Source organism: Ovis canadensis, chromosome 1 (assembly GCF_042477335.2).
Source record: "Ovis canadensis isolate MfBH-ARS-UI-01 breed Bighorn chromosome 1, ARS-UI_OviCan_v2, whole genome shotgun sequence".
NCBI classification, from domain to species: domain Eukaryota; kingdom Metazoa; phylum Chordata; class Mammalia; order Artiodactyla; family Bovidae; genus Ovis; species Ovis canadensis.
In genome coordinates this window covers 54,862,874-54,883,416 of record NC_091245.1, presented here as the reverse complement: position 1 = coordinate 54,883,416, position 20,543 = coordinate 54,862,874, and the positions used below count along the sequence as shown (strand labels likewise).

At 39.7% G+C, this 20,543-nt stretch overlaps 2 protein-coding genes across 42 annotated transcripts in view; one reads left to right on the top strand and one right to left on the bottom strand.

Annotated features, from left to right (window-relative positions):
• Positions 1-1,337, top strand: part of ZZZ3 (zinc finger ZZ-type containing 3) — a 117,394-nt gene extending 116,057 nt beyond the window's left edge. For all 40 annotated transcript variants that reach the window (XM_069594991.1, XM_069595023.1, XM_069595030.1 and 37 more), the window contains one exon: positions 42-1,337. In XM_069594991.1, the coding sequence (XP_069451092.1) occupies positions 42-186 (145 nt within the window). In that variant the 3' untranslated portion in view covers positions 187-1,337. The remainder of the gene's footprint in view (positions 1-41) is intronic.
• Positions 1,338-5,866: 4,529 nt separating this feature from the next.
• The window catches only part of AK5 (adenylate kinase 5), a 272,886-nt gene continuing 258,209 nt past the window's right edge, over positions 5,867-20,543 (bottom strand). For both annotated transcript variants that reach the window (XM_069595098.1, XM_069595099.1), the window contains exon 14: positions 5,867-7,175. In XM_069595098.1, coding sequence (XP_069451199.1) covers positions 7,107-7,175 — 69 coding nt within the window. In that variant the 3' untranslated portion in view covers positions 5,867-7,106. The remainder of the gene's footprint in view (positions 7,176-20,543) is intronic.

The window sequence follows — 20,543 nt, the reverse complement described above, 5'->3', positions numbered from 1 at the left end:
AGTACCATATAATGATGCATTTGTGTGTGTTTTCATTGCAGCCTTCATGAAACAGACATTCACAAGGAAGATCACCAACTAGAACCTGTTTATCGGTCAGAGACATTCTTAGACAGAGACTACTGTGTGTCCCAGGGCACCAGTTATAATTACCTTGACCCAAACTACTTTCCAGCAAACAGATGACATGGAAGAGAACATCATACACTAGTCCTCTTCAACACATAGCAATGGTATCATTGTGAATTATGTGCACAGTTTGGAAAGATTCTCTGCTTTCCCTGAAATGACACTCACAGCATGACAGCTTCCTGAGTGTTCTCGTCAAGTCCAGCTCTGCACCGTTGTGGCTCTAGATCACTGTTCAGCAGCTGAACATACCTGGTGAGCGAAGGGTTTCCCTGGTGAAATTCTCACCACCACCTTAAAGCCTTTTAGGTGGTGATCTTAAATGGGGGAGATGGAAACGAGAGCACATATTAAAGAGAGAGTAAATTCCAAAGGTTTCAAAGAACTTGGTCATAACTATGCTAATGAGAAGACAAAGTATTTATATTAAAACAGTTTAGTAGCTTTCAGTTTTGTGAAAATAGTTTCCAGCACAGAAACTGACTTCTTTAGACAAAGTTTTAACCAATGATGGTGTTTGCATCTAGGATATATACACTTTAAAAGAACTCACTGTCCCAGTGGTGGCCCCTGATGGCCTTTAGTAAATTGGAGCTGCTTAACCATATTGATGTCTAATTTCTTTTAACCAGAATGAACTGTCCTTATTACCAACAGTGAAGCACTACAGGAGGCAGCTGTGGCATTGCTTCCTTAACCAGCTCATGGTGTGTGAATGTTATAAAATTGTCACTCAGATATATTTTTTAAATGTAATGTTATATAAGATGATCATGTGATGTGTACAAACTATGGTGAAAAGTGCCAGTGGTAGTAACTGTGTAAAGTCTCTAATTCACAATATTAATTTCTTTAAAATACACAGCCTTCTGCCTCTGTATTTGGAGTTGTCAGTGCAACTCATTGAAGAAAACTGCCTAATATAAAAATCATATATATGATAATAATTTCCCTCTTTTGTAGTCTGCACAAGATCCATAAAAGATTGTATTTTTATTACTATTTAAACAAGTGATTAAATTTAGTCTGTGCAGTGAGCAAGAGTTCACATGCATTCTTTTATACTGCTGGATTTTGTTGTGCATCATTTAAAACATTTTGTATGTTTCTTCTTATCTGTGTATACAGTATGTTCTTGAATAATGTTCATTTGTCAGGAGAACTGTGAGAAATAAACTATGTGGATACTGTCTGTTTATATTATAGAATGCTTGTTGTGACTTCCTTTGGTTAGATTTTGGATTCTTTTTTTTTTAATGAGTGTTAAAACAAAAAAATTTTTTAAGGTTTTTTTTTTTCCTTTACCTATCCTTTAAGAAGAATATGGACTATATGATGGAAAAGAGTAAATTTGAGAAACTCTGTAAAAGATGGTAATGTTTTCACTCAGTGTGTTTGCTGAAACACTAAACTAGGTTTAAAAAAAGAATGCATACCATGGTTAAAGAAAAAAGGCAATAATTAATGTCCAGATGTGAAAACTAAACTTACGTTGAAAATTTTTACTCATTCTTTTTGATGAAAGTAAGCCTCCCCATGTGTTAAATAAGTAGTTTTTGAAAATCACTGTATTCTCTGGAAATTATTATTGATTAATGGAAAATGTAAATATTCTAAGATTTAAGTATACTGACACAATTTTTAGTCTCCTGTTTTTTCCAGTTTTAAATCAAGGGGACATTATTTACCAGTCCTCTTCAATACATTGTAGTGTACTGAAATTATACCCTGAATTTTTTTAATTGAGAAAAGTAATATATCTTTAACTATAGAAATATGAGAATTTTAAAAGTAATATATTGATTAAAGTATACTGATGATTTTGGTAAAATATATCACATCAGAAAAAAGGGAAATGGGCTTGAGCTAAACTTTATGCCCTGAAATTATTAGTTGGGGGAAGACAAGGGGAATCAGCAGTTTGGGCATTTGGCTATTAAACTGCAAGTGAATATTCCAGAAGCTCTACCTTCAACTTGTAGTAAGATAGTAGGTGGCACTGATGGTAACTTCTATAACTTCTGTGTTTGTATAGGAATAATACTAATCAATTTTTAAGAACCATTCAGAGCCATTCAAAAATCCCATAAACTATCATGTATGCTTTGAAAGAGTAATAACAATTGTTATGATAAACAGAGCAGAATAAATCCACTTAAATCTTTTTTAAGGGCAAAAGATTTTTGAAAATTTTGAGTGACAAAGAGGATTCTTTCTTGCTTAAGCAAAGATGTGTTTATTTTGCATTTCTCAGCTCTAAGCAAATAGTCCTCATGACTTTAAAAGGGCAATAGTTAGTGGTAATGTGTATTGTTGTTTTAATTTGAAGATTGCAGGAATGGGCAGGGTTGTCATTTGCAAGTAGGCCTTCCGTCTCCTACATGGAAGCATTGGCGTTGAGACAAACATAGACCTACTTCTTAAAGCATCACTTATTCAGTAGTATTCAGTAGGTCAGTTGTATTTTCTGAAATATTATGCTCAAGTTATTTGCTAAGAACTGAAGGAACTTCCGTTGTTGTTCAGTCGCCCAGTCGTGTCTGACTCTTTGCAACTCCATGGACTGTAGCATGCTGGACCTCCCTGTCCCTCAACATCTCCTGGAGTTTGCCCAAGTTCATGTTCATTGCATCGTTGATGCTGCCCAGCCATCTCATCCTCTGACACCCTTTTCTTCTGCCTTCAGTCTTTCCCAGCATTAGGGACTTTTCCAGTGAGTCATCTGTTTGCATCAGATGATCAGAATACTGGAGCTTTGGCTTCAGCATCAGTCCTTCCAGTGAATATTCAGGGTTGATCTCCCTTAAGAACTTTTAAGGACACCTAAAACCACTGCTTTCAGATTTAGGCAGTGGGAATTTTGTTTGGTGTGATATGTGCTAAGAATAATAGCAAACACTAATAGAGTGTTATGTGCCAAGCAAGCAGATAGTAACAGATTTAATTCTTACAATTTTATGAGGCAGGTTCATTTATTATCCTGGTTTCATATCAGGAAATCTAGCCAGAGAGGTTAAGTAACTTGCCCAAGGTCAATATGGTTAGTAACGTGGTGATGCTTAGGTTTTAACCCAGACAAATTGCTCCCAGGTCAGCGTTCTGCCTCACTACCCTATTTCCTGCACAGGAATATTCCCTTTGTCAGGGGTCACTGAGGTGTTGGAGGTGAAGGTGTGCAGTAGTTGCTTTTCTGTCTTATTCTGGTGTGCTATGCATGCTAGAGTATAAATCTGAGCAAATGTCCAGGATTATAGCTCAGAATAGAGAAGCACATCTGTGGATGGGGAAAAAGCACTCAGCCTGCCCTGTGATGAATTAAGGAAACAAACATAATTTACATATTCTAATTTGACAGCAAACATGTGGTCATAAGGCTTTTTAGGCAAAGCTGGGACTAAAGGCTTGGGTCTCCTGCCTCACATACAGTTTGTTTTCCCTGCATGTTTGGTACCTCCCAGCATAATAGTATGCCATGTCCATTTTTCTCTCCTTTTCCCTTTTGTTTAAATTGCAGAACACAACAATTTACTGGGGTGTGAAGAACATTTTTTTTTTTTATGAAATGAAAAAAACAGTATATGACATGTAGTAAGGATAAATACTTTGCAAAAATTCTATGTTATAAACATAAGAGTGGCATGCTATATAAATTACTATATTTCTTACTGTGGGTAACAAAGTTTGAAGGCTGTTATTTCTAGGTACATTGAATGGACTTGAAAGTCTCCAGATAACAAGTGGGTTTTTCCACAAGATTATGCAGGTATTGTTCTGTGTAGGTTCTAAAGGTTAGTTTTTATTTCATATCTTGATGAACAATGTGCTTCTATTTATATGATCCTGAGGCGGCCTGGGGGGAACCTTTTCCCTTAAAGTTCAAGTACCTGATTAAATGGATTTTTGAGCATGGTATCACATTTAGCTCCATGAAGACAGAGACCATCCCTGTTTACCTTTATACCTACAGTCTGGCTCTTAGTAGATTCTCAATAAATATTTATTGGTAATAGGACTGATGTTTTGGTTACGTTTTTTTCTCTAGAAAGTTAAAAACCAGCTATGCCTGAGTGTCTGCGAGTGTGTCTGTGGGACCCTTAGAAGGTTTGCCTCAGGAGATCTTTGCAGGGCTCTGGGAGGACTAAAGGATTATTACATCCTGTCTTATTTAGAGGATGTGGTTCAGACCTAGGTGGCTGAGATTTTGGTCTTCTCTGGGACCCCATTTTCTGCCATGTTTTTAGAGTGATGTAATAGAAACTAGAATGGAAATTCTGTTGTTTAAATGAGACACTCAATAAATGTTGACAAAGAACTACCTTTTACTGAGCACTAGGAACTAGTAAATGATTTACATGTATTATTAACCTCTTTAATCCTCACAGCACCTCTGTGAGGTTACTTATGGTTGTGACCTCCACTGTACATATGAGAAAAACCAAGGTTCAGAGGATTTAAGTGTTAGCCCTCCATAATGATGCCTATGTGTAGAACTGAGGATACGGAGCCTTGCCTTTCTGAAGCTTATATGCTAATGCTGAAGATCTGCAGTAAACAAGTAAATAAAAATACTATATAATTTTAGGCAGAGATAAATGCTGTAAAGAGAAATAATGCTTGAAAAAAAAAGAATTATCAGGACCAGTCTGTCATTTAGAAGGAGTACTCAGAGAACACCTCAACAAGAGTCAGTATGAACAGAGACCTAAATGGGGTGAGGGATTTAGCCTTGTGGATAATCTGGAGGAAGAAGCAGAAGGATAGCAAGGCCAGGGGTCCTGATCTAGTAGAGAGCTTAGCTTGTTCAGGCAACAGAGGGCCAGTGTCATTTGAACCGGATGAGCAAGAGGAGAATGGTAGTTGTTGGGGTGAGAGAGGCTACAAGGCCAGATCAAGTGAGGCTCTGGATGTAGATCATTGTAAAGGAGTTTGTGTTTTGGTATTTTATACATACAGACAAAGTCTTCTTCCAGGGGCAGAGACCTCTAAAGTCCTTTCCTACTATACAATCTTACGACTTTAGTGATGTCATGTCAAGCCATTCAAATCAGTAGACTATTTTAGCAGTTTTGTAGAAGACTTGATTTGTACCTCTAGATACTCTTTGGGGCAAAGCCATTTACCCCTGCTAATTTTTTTTTCTTAAGAGGGTAGCCAACTGCAGCCATAAAAGCCGTGGCTGGGTTTGTCTGCTGCCCTGCTGTCTGTCAAAGCTGTGGTGGGCATGGACTGTTTACCAATATGTGGTATGTGTTTAAAGAATGTTAATCTCAACAAAGAGTCATTTTGTGTTTTCTGGCACAACTGATAATTTGCATCCTGTAACTCTCTCTCTAATTTGCTCAAATACTCTTTGTGTTCCCCTGTAGAGAGTGTTACAACTTGGGGTAGTAATAAAGTATTTGACAACTGTGTGAGCTGTAGGAACATGCCCCTTTTTGTTAATAGAGACATAATTGTAACCAAAGAAATTTAATTTCTTCTTTAGCAAACACTGACATTTCTGTTTAAGAATGACTGCTAGAGTAAAAGGAAATATGAAAATTACCATGTATCATGAATACACTGAGAGTGCTCTCTGTAATAGCTCAAAACTGATCTATGGCCAAAATTAAAACCATATGAGCATATCATAAATCTCAACTATTACTGTGTTTGCCTTTGAAATTCTGTTTGGAATAAGGCTTCAAATGCTTTCCAGAATGATGTGAGTTACAAATAAATAGAAAAAGAGTTATCCTGTGTTCCATTTATTTTATTTGTACATATCCATTTCAAGAAAAAAAAGATTTTAAAAATACAATTCTGTCCCAGAAATGAATCCTTCAATCCTGCACAACCATTGAAGAAAAAAAAAATCATGCAAATTGAAACTGTGGTATTTTGTAGTGACTAAATGCAGTTATTCCAGTAGAATATATAAGAAACTCTGAATTGGCAGCTGATAGCACAAAAGAGAACCCAAACTTCACTGGTTTGATTTGAGGAAACACAGTTTTACATATGGATATAAGGTTTGCAAACCTCTGTAAAGGGCCTTTATGGAACAAATACAGCATTAAACTCTGATAAACACTGTGTACTGACATGCCTCTTCCTCCCACGTCAGTTTTGTTATTACATTTCTTACTTGCTTGGTAACTACACAGGTGACATAAGTTGACGTTAGTCCAGTGAATGCAAAAACAAATCACCTCATGCTTTTAAATTCTGTGTGGTCATTGGTATTAATGTGTAATTCCCCAGATGCACCAACTATTTTATGGAAGAGTCTAGGTTAGACAGCTTATCCAGTTTGTACTCTTAGCCAATATGACAGTATTCCAAGTAGCCAGTTTTATAGAAATGAATAGAGAAATGTTATTGGTGACTAGTCTAGATTTTGCTATCTTGGAAAAAGCTATACACTTTCAAATTTTAAAAAGCTCTTATAACATTTTTAGAAATCTAATCAAATTTCTTAGGAACAATTGGTGTTCACTTGTTAACCCAATCTCTGTGATTCTGAGCTGGATGAGACTTTGAGGAAACAGCTTCCAGACGGAGATGCCCCAGCTTGCCCCCCATATTAAGGGCCTTAGGTAACAACAAATCTTGAAGAGAGGAAGGGAGATGTGATGGGGCATTAAGGACACTAACTCCTCCCTCTCTGAGGAGAGAATATGATTAGTCCTGAAGGCACAACTGACACACACGGGCACTGCACTGCTGTTCACATACTAGTTAGCTCTGAGGTGACAGAAAAGCGTGCGTGCTATGAGTGCAGACTGCTGTCTGACTGAGGAAGAAAAGGCTGGATAATACCAAATACACCATGCATGATTTCCACACACCTCTCAGGTCAAGCTGGGAAGCAAACAGCAATGTCAGGATTTTGAGGCAGGGGACACAGAAGGTTTAAATTGAAACATACTGTGTTAAGCGATGAACCTTTTAATATTTTTCTCTGTTCCACTCTCAACATACATGCATTTTTGCCTTCAGAAAATAGAGTCAATAGCTGTGCAGAGTTGACGAAAAACTTCTTCTGGTGTGCCCTCTGCATTTATCTATGTTTAAAAGGAAGAAAGAGAAAGTTTTAAGAAATGTTTATAAAACCATTTTTAGTAATAAAGATTACCTGCTTATAAGTTGCAGTGCAAAAGTCTAAAACACAGGACTCCAAAACCATGGAGAAAGCATAGTTGTTTAAAAACTAGGTGCCTAATTAACAAAATGAGATACCACTACACACCTATTAGAATGGGCAAAGTCTAAAACATCATCAAATGCTGGTGAGGGTGGGGAGGCACAGGAATGACGGGAATGCAAAATGTACAGCCACTTGGGAAAACCATTTGTCTATTTCTTACAAATTAAGTATTAGCATATGGTCCAACAGTTTGTGCTCCTTGGCACTTATGCAGTTGAGTCCACACAAAAACCTGCACACAGGGTTATAGGAGCTTTATTCATGATTGCAAAAAATTGGAAGCAACAGAGATGTCCTTAGTTAGGTGAGTGGATGAATACACTGGTGCATCCAAACAATAGGATATTATTTAGAGCTCAAAAGAAATGGGCTCTCAAACCATGAAAAGACATGGAGGAAATGTAAATACATATTACTAAATGAAAGAAGCCAATCTCAAAAGGCTGCATACAATGTAACAGAAAAACGACAAAACTGTGGAGACATAGTAAAAGAGCTGGGGGGAGAGAGGAATGAGTAAGTGGAACACATGATTTTTATGGTAGTGAAACTATTCTGTGATACTGTAACCATGGATCCTCGCTGCTATACCTTTGTCAAAACCCATAGAACATGCCACACCAAGAGTGAACCCTGGGACTCCCCTGGTGGTCCAGTGGCTGAAGACTCCATCCTGTCAATGCAGGGGCCCAGCTTTTATCCCTGGTCAGAAAATGATCCTGCATGCCACACCTAACAGTTTGCATGCTGCAACGAAGACCCAGTGCAGCCAAGTAAAAGTGAGCCCATAATATAAATTCTGTTGAGTGGTGATGATGTGTTGATATAGGTTCATCAGTTATAATGTATGTGCTACTCCTGTGTGGGATGTTTTGTGGGGGTGCAGGGTGGGGGGAGTTGTTTTTCTGGTTGTGCCTTGTGGCTTGCAGGATCTCAGTTCCCTGACTAAGGATTCAAACTGGACCATGGCAGTGAAAACTTGGAATCCTATCTACTAGAACCTCCAGGGAATTCTGTGTAGGATGTTGATAGTGGGAGAGGTGGTGTGTGTTTTGGGCCAGGGAGTATATACTCAAGTCTTTCCATGACCTTTAACAATAATTTGTTTACTTCAATAGGCTTCCTAGTCTTTGCTGTTGTTGTTAATGCTCAATTTTGCGGTGAACCTAAAACTGGCCCAACAACAACAGCAAAGACTAGGAGCCTATTGAGGTAAACAAATTATTGTTAAAGGTCATGGAAAGACTTGAGTTAGTTAAAATGAGACTTCTGAGTGTTCTGGATTATTTGGGGCAGGGTAGGAATAGGGCAGAAGTTGGGGGATAAGAGGGACGAGTGTGGAGAAAGCAAGAGCTGGGACCTCAACTTGCAGGGGTGCTAAATGCTAAGGGCAGAGTCCTCTTGGAGACTTGATACACCGGGACAAGGAGCCAGCTACAGAGGAAGGAGAGGGGAGCTGATTTTCTGGGCATGAAGGCGCTACTATCCCTTCCTCTCAAAATTCCCTAAAATCGTGCCAACTGCTGAGATTTGTCCCACTGCACATGTAGTGTCCATAGAAAGTAGAAGCCTGGTGATTGGAATGAGACAGAAGGGTTGGGGTAGTGAGCTTCTTCAGACTTCATCTCCAGAGGTTCTCATTTGGTGAGTTTGGGCTGGCCTTCTAATCTGCATGTTTAATAAGTTCTCCCAACAATCTTGATGTGGGTCAGCTTGGCCCACACTTTGAGAAACACTGGATGATTGGTTCAACTCCTGTCTACATTCTTTGTGCAAACTAGTTTCAAAGGAAGGGGAGAGGCTAGAAGAATAGGTTGGGATGAACTTGTATCTCCATAGATTTGCCTGTTTGGACATTTTATATAAATGGAATCACATAATATGCAGTCTTTTGTGACTTTTCTTTCACTAAGCATGTTTTCAAGGTTCATCCACTCTTTGTCCCCTGCCACTGCCTGTTGTCCTGCCGAGCAGTCCTCTAACCCACCTCTTCAAATACTGGGAGGAAGGAAGAGAAAAAGAGACTGATTTCACTTTCCTCACCTCCTCTCACCGAGGGTGGGTGAGAAGTAAATCCATAGCCTAGGCTTATAATTTACATGATTTGTGACCGTATCAGTAAAAGATGGATGAGGTCTCTGTTCCCCAGGAAGTTCCCTGAGCAGCAAGACTCTACAACCTTTCAGTACATCCTTGTAAGTTTTCTCTCCTGGTTTTCAATGCTTTGTACCTGGCACAAACACTTCCCAAAGTTCACTCCAATCTCCCCCAGAAGCAGCAGCTAATTAGACTACGGATGGACCCCAAGTCACTTTCTACTTTATTTGCGTGTAAGTATTCTCATAATTATCGAATCCAGGGATGCCTGTAGAGGGGTTTTCAGTTCAGTTACAACCTCCGGTTCATTTGGACAAACCCTAACTAGTTATGGGTCCTCTCTTAGCCTCACAAGGTGGTCGATATTTTGCAGTTTCCTCTTTATCTGTTCTCCATAATGTCTTGTTGAACTCTCTAGTTGCATTTAACTGACCTAACATGTCCCCTATTTATACTAACTAGTCCTGTAACATTTTCCTCTTCCAACCCACTCTTTTCTAACCAATACCACCCAGCACTTGTAACCTTACATGCTTTTCTAAAGTTTTCATCCTTCCAAAAGAAACCCATGCTTATGTTTCCCACTTCTTGTCTCCTATCTAATACTCATCTTGTTTCCTAACACTGATAAGTTATTAGTACAAAAAATTTCTTTTAAAAGAACACTGATTACATCCTCTCTTTTTCCCTCCATTTTTTGTTGATTGATAACCTGCTAATTCGGTGTAATGCCAGTGTCCAATTCACATAATTTGGTTGACTGTTATCCAGAATTTTTTCTAGACTGATGAAAACACATTTGTTCATTACAACAGCATTTCTTTCTATTGTTAACTTTCCTTACTTGTCATCATAATGAAATAATGGCTCTTTCAACATTTTCAAGTGGTTGCAGTTCACCGTGATGTTCGACTTTTTACTTCTTGGCCACATATAACCTACCGCTATCCCAAATATCTACACAGCCAGTTCTTTGACGACAGGGCCATCACTCAGCATTTGTACCCTCAGAGCTTGACTCGAGAGAGGTAGGCAAAGGAAAGAGAAGTTGAATGAAAGAAAGTGTCCTCTCCAAGTGACACTTCCCACCTCTCCACTGGATCCTCTCCAGCGATCTCACTCCTGGGCATATGTTTGGAGAAAACTATTATTTGAAAGAATACATGCACCATAGTGTTCATAGCACTATTTACGATAGTTATGACATGGAGGCAACTTAAAGGTCCATCGACAGGTGAATGGATAAAGGAGATGTGGTACATAGATACGATGGAATATTATTTGACCATTAAAAGGAATGAAATAATGGCACTTGCAGCAACTTGGTTGGACCCAGAGATTGTCACAATGAGTGAAGTCAGAAAAAGACAGATACTAGATGGTATTGCTTATTTGTGGAATCTAAAAATAATGATGCAAATGAACTTATCTACTAAACAGAAATAGACTAACAGACATAGAAAACAAATTTATTAAGGTGTTGGGGAGGGATAAATTAGGAGTTTGAAATTAAAATATACATACTACTGGGTGACTCCCTGGTGGCTCAGACAGTAAAGAATCTGCAATGCAGGAGGCCCAGGTTCAGTTCCTGGGTCAGGAAGATATTCTGGAGAAGGGAATGGCTACCCACTCCAGTACTTGCCTGAAGAATTCTAAGGACAGAGGAGCCTGGTGGGCTACAGTGCATGGGGTTGAATAAGAGTCAGGTGTGACTGAGCGACTAACACTTTTCACTTTTCAGGCTGCCTTATGTAAAATAGATAAACAACAAGGACCTACTGTATACCACAGGGTGGTGGTAGTGGCGGTGGTATAGTTGCTAAGTTGTGTCTGACTCTGCTGACCCCCTGGGCCCCCAGGCTCCTTTGTTCATGGGATTTCTCAGGCAAGTATACTTGAGTGGGTTCCTTCTCCAGGGGACATTGCCGACCCAGGGATCGAACCCATGTCCCCTGTATTGCAGGCAGATACTTTACCACTGAGCCACCAGGGAAGCGCAGGAGCTGTACTGAATATCTTGTAATAACCTATAATGGAAAAGAATCTTAAGAAATATGTATAAATATATATGTGTAATGGAATCACTTTGCTGTACACCTGAAACTAACACATTGTAAATCAACTATATTTCAGTAAAGGTTAAAGAAAAAAGAAAAAGTACCCTCATTTTCCCATTCCTTCTTCCCTTTCTTTCCATATACAGGCTGTTGTAGGGCCAGAAATACGCTGTTGGAGTGTATTTTCTGACCTGCAATCTGGCCTTTATAGAATCATATGGGATTCCCCTCTATAAACCTGGGCAACTTCATTTCAGATACAAGGGCTAATGAGCACAAGCATCTGAAGGGCGACACTTGATATTTTCCAACGGAGGGGACTATGGGAAGGAAGGCATTTCAACGGGATCTTGTCAATCAGGCCAAGGCTGATGTTTGGGGGGAACTGTGAGCTGGGCTGCAGGAGTGAGTCATGCCCTGGAGCTTTAACTGGACCATTTCCCGTTTCTATTTCCATCCAAAACCTCCCTTCATTTTGTTTTGTGGCTTAAATCCAGGGATTTATTTATTTAATTAAAGAAAAGAAAGCTGCTCATTGCCATCCAGAGTCACGTGCTGTGGTGTGTGCCTCTGTGGAGCCCAAGGACGTGAGGAGATTTCAAGACAAAATCAAATAATCAGGCTTTCTAGACGGAGAAAGCAGCCTTTGACTTGGGTGAGTGGGAAATCTATGAAGCTAATCTGAGACCCTCATTAGGCCCCAGAAGCAAAACTCTAAGAATAGAATTTTAGAGCCAATGAGGTACACACACACGTGTGCATGTGGGCGTGAGCGTGTTGGGAAAAGAATGGGTTGGACTTTTACAGAGCGAAAGAGAGCCCAAGTAACGCAGTGGGATGAAAGCCTTCTGTCTACTCTCCAAATCTGTCCTTCAGTTCTTGAGCAATTACCTGGATGTTTCCTGAATCTCGTCTAATACCCACAAGGGGAGTATTTTAAGAGAACAACCAGTGGCTTTTATATTTTCACATGTAACTGTGGAACTCATAGGAAATGGAAAAGAACCAACCTCCTAAGTGCTTTCTAAGCAACAGGAACTATTCTCGGTGCTCACAACTTCAGCAAATTTAAACTAGCTCACAAGGCGCTAGTGTTAAGTCTTTAGTGAACAGATGAGAATCCTGTGTAAACAGCACACTAACTGTTCAGTGTGAAGAGAGCTTCCTCAGCAATTGTGCAAACTCAAAAATATGGTGTCCTCCCACTTACAGTCAGTTTTCAACATGTAGTCAATGCTGATAATATCAATGTACAGCAACCCTCTTTCCCCATGAAGAGTGAAAGCAAACCTTATGATCTTACCCCAAAGGAGCTCCAGTTCTGAGTCAGCTGAGTCAGAATGCACGAGGTTTTCATATCTTTAGTTTAACTGAAAACCAGGTAAGTGGATTTGCTTGAAGAACTTACCCTTCTTGTTCTGAGACTTGATATAAAAGTCCTACCGTTAAATGATCAATATACAAACGATTTTTTAAATAAGAAAACTAAAGGCCAGCGAACAGGAGCTATGATTAAATTTCTGAGGTTTCACCTGACTTCTCACAGGAAAAGTAATCAGAGATAATATTTCTGCTCAGCTGTCAGCGGAACAGATCATAAATTAGGAAAGTAGTTATATCACCCTGGGATTGGCATGTTTTGTCTACTCTTTCTCTTTAGTTCTATGAATTTATGAACCATGACAGTCGGCTGTTTTAAACACTGCCCAGATTGAGTGTTTTTCCTGAATTTTCCCACACTATTCAAAACATTGCTTGAGTTTCATTTTTCATGTATTGGCGCCATGGGGCTCCTGGGACAAACCCAAGCTGCCACTGAGTGGTTTATGCTGATTGTGTGGGCCACCTTCTTCCTCTCTCACCCAGTCCTCTGTTCAACCACAGGGATCCCTATCGCCAGAGGAGAGGGGTGTTTAGAACTTGTGCATGTCTGTGGACAATCATCAGATGCGCTTTTTCAAAGTCAGGATCATGAAAAAGGCTGCCCCTGGGGAGTTGTCCACTTCATTGATCTGGTCACATCACACATTCCTTCTCACTCTCAAGGCCTTGGAAAGAAGGAGGACAATGTACACCTTTACTTTAAGGACGAGCTTTAGCAAAAATACAAGGATGATTCATAATCTGCACGTTGATGACTGCTCTCTTCACAAGACTTCCCAGGGTAACAGCAGTCTGCCCATTTAAACTTGCTATTCTCTTTCCTTCCTTCTCCTTCTCCCAATTTTGTCCGAAGTTTACATTTGACTAGCAGATCTTTTCACAGACATGGAAAAAAAAACAAACTATCCTTTCTAAAAGTAACCTTTCTAAAAAGATCTGATCAGCCATGTCCCTGCTTGAAATGACTCTGTGGTTCCCTTCCTTACTTGCAGGACTTAATTCAAACTTCCTCGAAGAAGCTAGGACTACCCAGCATACAGTAGCTACCAGCCACAGGTGGCTTCAGAACACTTGAAATGTGGTCAGTACACCAGAGGAATTAAGTTTTTGATGTTCTGTAATTAAAATTAACTTTAAAAACTAATAACTTGACTCAGCTTTTGGGAAATTAAAAATATATTTGAACAACTTGAGTATGTGAAATCTACCTTTTCAACTGTAAATTTTATGAAATACAAATACCATTCTAGTATTTCTGATGAAAATTTAGCATGTGAATTGAGATAGGCTTAAGTACCAGATTTTGAAGACAGAGATTAAAAAAAGAATGTAAAACCATCTCAATATTATTTTTATATTGATTACATGTTAAAATGATAATATTTAGGCTATATTAGGTTAAAGAAAATATTTTGTTAAATTAATATGACTTGTTTTTTGTTATTTTTTTTTTCTTGGTGAATGAGAATATTAGGAAATTGTAAATTACCTACTTGGCCCAGATCATATCTCTACTGGATAATTCCTTCTAGAAAACTTATTGCATAAAGGAGGAATGAAGCCTTCACCTTGCTTTTCAGTCAAGTCTGCCACCACTTTAATCCATCTGTGTGCATTTCATCCTGTGCTAGCATTACTGGGCTCTTTCTCATGTCAGAGCCTCGGTCCCCTCCCTTCCATCTGGCTCGAACTTCTACTCTCCCTTTAGACCCAGCTCAAATGTCTTCTTCTTTCTGAAACTGTTATCTGCCTCTCCAGGCCCAAGTTCTGTGCCTCCGAATACTTGAAACATTTTGTAAATCCTATTACTACATTTACAACCATGCTGTGGGTGCAGAATTTCATGCGTCTCTTTTCTCTCTAAATACCCAGCACTAAGCACCCAGCATTTGGACGTTGGAGACACCCTGTGAATGTCTGTGGACTCTGGCAGGGACCTGGATGGAACAGCGCCAATTCTCTGCTGGTAGAACCCATGGCGGTGGCTCCTGGGAAGGTTCTCGAGAGGGGACTGGAGCCCAGAGAAGGGACTGCCCTGAGTTGCTTAGAACAAAGCCTGCCCATGATGAAAGCAACCAGAGAAAGACAATTAAGACTGTGTTCAGAAGAGAACAAAGGTCTGGCATTCTCTTCCGCCTGCTGTTCTCGGGGGAGACAAGCCTGCAGTGAGCACAACTCTTTTCAACAGGACCACAAGGGTGCAGAGAACGCTGGGCCAAATCAAAAGCTCTTTGTGGGAATCTACTGAAAGCCTGCTGATCAGAAGGGTGGTGGAGGGTAGAAAGAAGATTCTTTCAGGCAGAGTCATAAGGAATGAATTTCTTAAGTCTTTCAGAGACAGACGGGAGATTTATGCCTCATTTGCCAAGCGAGAGGACAAAACCTCAGGGTTCCTCTAAGTCACTCACTCTCTCCTTCATGCACCTTCCTTTCTCTGGGGCCAGTGGGCAGGAGAGAGGGTTGTCTCCAGGTCCAGGTTGCTAGGAGCACTCAAGCAGGGCAGGTCCAGACTGAATGCGAGGAAGCTACAGACTCAGAACTGAGAAGGAAACTCAGCTGAGGTGGGGCCTTGACTAAAGAGGCCAGGCATCCATGACCGGGGAAATCCCAAAGATTTTCTATGTTTCAAAGAATTCTCAGTGTAACAGAGAGAGAAAGGGAAATGAGTGGGAAATGAAATATCTGTTTTGAAGAAGGCCAGGATAGATATTTTTCCTAAAGAGACATACAGATGGCCAACAGACACATGAAAACATGCTCAGTGTCACAGATTATCAGGGAAATGCAAATCAAGACCACAGTGAGACATCACCTCACACCTGTCAGGATGGTTATTATCAAAAAGACACAAAATAACATATTGATGAGGACGCAGAGAAAACAGAACCCCTGTGCACTGTTGATGGGAATATAAATTGCTACACACACTGTGGAAAATAATATGGATGTATGGATGTTCCTAAAAAAATTAAAAACAGAACTACCACATGATTCAGCAGTTTCACTTCAGCATATTTACCCAAAGAAAACAAAAACACTAATGGGAAACCATACATGCACCACTATTCACAATAATCAAGATATGGGAGCAACCGAAACATTCATCCGCAGATGAATAGATAAAGACGACGGGGTACATATACACAGTGGAATACTGCTCAGCCATGAAAAGAATGACAACATAGATGGATCTAGAGGATGCTGTGCTAAGTGAAATAAGTCATGGCAGAGACAAACAAAACAAAGTGAAAATAGACTCGCAGACAGAGAAAAGATGGGTGGCTGCCAGAAGGGCGGGGAAGGGGGTTGGTGGGCTCGGGAGAAACTGGTGAAGGAGATTAAGAGGTCTCTACTTAAAATAGCTCAGCAGTCTCTCATACTATAAAAAAAGCCTAAATGAGTGTGTTTATTTACTGTATAGTTAGTAGTAACCAAACTAAATGAGAAATAAACTGGTTGAATAAATTAGATAATATATTAATATGGAATGTTAGTAACTATTAAAAAAAAACCATTTCTGCAACATGTATTGACTTCCAGATGCTTCAGACATGTGTACAGGATGGTAGTATTTTCATGAAATCAGAACCTTCCACCATAGAAGTATGTGTTGATTAATGTCAGAAAGAGGGAGAGGGAGAGGGGTGGCAAGGGGAAGGAGTTCACTTCTTTTTGGTAGATGTAGAGAGGTAAAGAAATAAATAGCAAAACATGATAAATACAAAGAAGGAGAGAGAAATGGTGTTTATAAGAGCACACAGGAGGGACAATTAATGTATATTTTGAGTTTCCCTGGTGGCTCAGATGGTAAAGAACCAGCCTACAAGGCAGGGGACCCGGGTTTGATCCCTGGGTTGGGAAGATCCCCTGGAGAAGGGAATGTCAACCCATTCTAGTATTCTTGCCTGGAGAATTCCGTGGACAGAGGAGTCCACAGGGTCACAAAAAGTCCGACACAACTCAAGGACTAATATTTTCACTTCCATTGTTAGTTTAAACAGTATGCAGTATGTAAGAAAACATGGTTGCTATCAATAAGAGCAGAAAGTCATGAAATTAGAACAGGTTTAGACTGGAATAGCAACAGCATCAGATGAAAAGAATCAGCTAAGGTAAAAATACAGAAAAACACACATGAGAATTAAAATCAATGTTGGTAGCTGGGAAGTAGGGGCAATGAAGTAGAAAACTGAGCTGGGTAACGTGGAAGACAACTTTGGGATTTTTCCTAGAAAGTAGACAGAAAAAAATGGAAAATAATGGAGTGGTTTATAGATAGAAAACTGAACTGTCTAGTCCAGAAGTCACTGTTGCTACTAAGCCCTTGAAATGTACAACCGCAAAATGAGCTGCGCTGCAAGTGTGAAGTACACACCAGATTTCAAAGGCATGATAAAACGTGTCACTTGTTTCCTTTTCCTTTTAAAATTATGGCTATTAGAAAATTTAAAATTACACATGTGGCTCACATTAAATTTCTATCGGATGGCACTGGGGTAGAAGGAAGAGATCTGTGTGTAGGTGAGAAAAACAAGAAAGAGTGGTACATAAAAAATACTTATAGAAAATGTTCTTGAGTTAAAACAAAATTATCATGCCATTGAGGATAAGTGAAAATCAGACTTATATCTGGACACAAGTTTCGAATTATGTGGAAAGACATTAAAACGTTTCTTTAAAGATACAAGTTGACAAAGTTTACTTCCAAATTTGTTTTGGCCTTTTCTCCACAACACTAAATGGTTGAAAACAATTGATAGAGAAATATTATGACCTAAATTTGATAGAGAAATATTATGACCTAAATTTTAGATCTAGTGAAATGGTATTTGATGTATAAAACCACCATAACAACACTCCTGGACAGTCATAGAGAGATTGAACTAAAAATTGGTTCAAATTATTTTAGCCAATTGAAAGAAGAATTAAAATGAAGGATTCAAACACAGAGAATTCAAAGTACAAGTTGGGGTTTTCCTTGCCTCGTATTAGACTCCAGTCTTAAGAATCCAATTGATTTAGGCTATCAAATGGATTGTTACATCCAAGGGGTAAAATTTGATCCAATGCTGCCTTCTGCTTCCACTCCTTTCATGGAAGTTCCAGCAATAACATTTCTCATTCTTTATCCCTCAGTTCACAGGAAGTCTCCTGCCAGGTTGGATGACTACCCAGAACAATAAACGCATACAGCTATATTTCAGGACTTCCTAAAAATGGCTAAACTATTCATGAAGTTGGGGCATTTTAGCAGAAGAGCTGCAGAGCGAATACCTGATTTTCTCCTTTGTAAAGGCCAAGTTGCCAAGGAAGTGGATTTTCTGCATCTGTTAAGTGCCTGTTTAATGAGTCACTGGCATCTCTTTTTATTTTCTAAATTGATTAAGACTAATAAATAACCCAGGAACAGATATCATCTATTGTTAGGACTGCTTCCTCTAGAGCTGGGGGATGTTTCTGGGCTTACAATGCCAGGAGCAAAAAGCATTTTAAAAGCAAAGAAACAGACTGTAAGAAGGAAGGAAGAATGTAAGGAAGTAAGAATGTAAGGAAGTAAAAATGTAAGAATGTAAAGAAGCAGAATGTAAGAAAAGATATCAAAATGTTTTCTTTGTTTAACAATGTTTTATCTTTGGGTGGAATAACTCTGGGTAATTTTTATCTTTATGCTCTTAAATTTTCTAGTTTCTTTTTTAGAAGCAGCTGTATCCTTAGCAAAAGGAGAGGTTTTAAATATAAATTTATACACTTCTGTACATGCCACTTGAGGAAGCTATTTCTGGAATTTCTGCCAGTTTACAAGATCTTTTCTTCTGGGAATTTCTTGTTCCCCACCCAATTTTCAGGGACAAGTCCCAGGCAATCAGGCAACCATAGTTTTATTAGTCTGATTTCACCGGTAACAACCCACTCTGTTTTGTTTTTTCATAGAGCTAATCCTATCAGCAATTATTTTCTTGTCTACTGCTCTTTTTTCAGTGAGGGATTTTTAGTGCTGTGTCTCCAGTACCAAGAATCTGACATGAAGTGTGCACTCAATAAACAGCCACAGAACAGATGAAAAAGCCCCACGTGACCCTACCTGCCCGGCCATAGCTGGTAGGACCAGGGACAAGAGAAAGCAAGGCCAGTCAGAATAATTCCCTCTGGAATTTGGATCTGTTGTGGGAACATGAACGTGGAAGCTGTATGTTTGCCATATTCTAGCTTCTGGACCAGAGAAAGGGAAAAATCAGGATGCGAGAGAGAAGAAGGGGAAGACAGGTATGAGAAGCAGAAGGGAGCCTGGTCCCAGAGGCTTCCTGGACCTGTTTCAGCCCTGGTTCACATCACCTTACAAGTAAGCTCCATGTTTCAGGTTAGGCCAGCTGTTATCTACAATCTCATGAATATTCCTGTGGTCAGCATCATGCTTTAAAAATTCATAGCAAAGAGATATGAAAGAAACAATCAGGGATGTGTTTGCCTCTGAGTTATGGGACTACCCACTTTTTTGTGTTTTCTAAAACAGAAAAGTATGCATGACTACAAATATATATATGTTGGGGTTTTTTTGTTTTTGTTCTTGTTTTTCCCTGAGAAGCATAGAGTGACAGACCTAGGGTATTCCAGGAGATCCCATTCTGTCCATTCATTTTATTCTGCTGAAAGGTTTAGCAGTGAAATGACTCACCAAGTTCCCAAACTGAATACACACCTCAGTGACTCTGGCTTTCTTACACTCAAACCAGTATTGTCTCCACCAGGGAGCCTCTGGACAGTTACTATGTCATTCACTTTAAAATGCTATATGCGTGCTAAGTCACTTCAGTTGTGTCCGACTATTTGTGACCCCATGGACTGTAGCCCACCAGGCTCCTCTGTCCATGGGATTCTCCAGGCGAGAATACTGGAGTGGGTCCTCTGTCCATGGGATCCTTCAGGCAAGAACACTGGAGTGGGTTGCCGTTTCCTTCTCTAGGAGATCCTCCCGACCCAGTGATCAAACTTCAGGCTCTTATGTCTCCTGCACTGGCAGTCAGGTTCTTTACCACTATCGCCACCTGGGAAGCCCATCAAAATGATTCATTTCAATTATTTTTTCAATTATAAATTCTCTCACTCAAGGTGAAAAAAGCTTTCTCCTATGGGTCAACTCTAGTGAGTTGGGTGAGACTACCTGTACTGCTGTGTCGATAAAGTTTTTTTTTTTTTTAAAGATTTTTTGATGTGGACCATTTAAAAAGTCTATTGAATTTATCACAATATCGCTTCTGTTTTATGTTTTGGGTTTTCGGCTGTGAGCCATGTGGGATCTTAGTTTCCTGACCAAAGACTGAACCTGCACCCCCTGCATAGGCTGACAGATTGCTTTTTGAAAAATTTAATCCTTTCCCATCTTTTCGTTTATCTGTTTATTTTTGGCTGTGCTGGGTCTTTGCTGCTGTGCAGGCTCTTTTCTAGTTGTGGTGCGTGGGGGCTACTTTAGCTGTGGTGCTTGGGCTTTTTCATTGTGGGGGCTTCTCGTGCTGGGGAGCGTGGGCTTGAGGGCGCTTCAGCTTCAGTATCTGCGGCTCCTGGCTTCTAGAACACAGGCTTAATAGCTGTGGTGCACGGCCTTAGTGGCTTGCTCCATGCATGGCATGTGGGATCTTCCCGGATCCCTCGAACCTGTGTCTCCTGCATTGGCAGGCGGGTTCTTTATC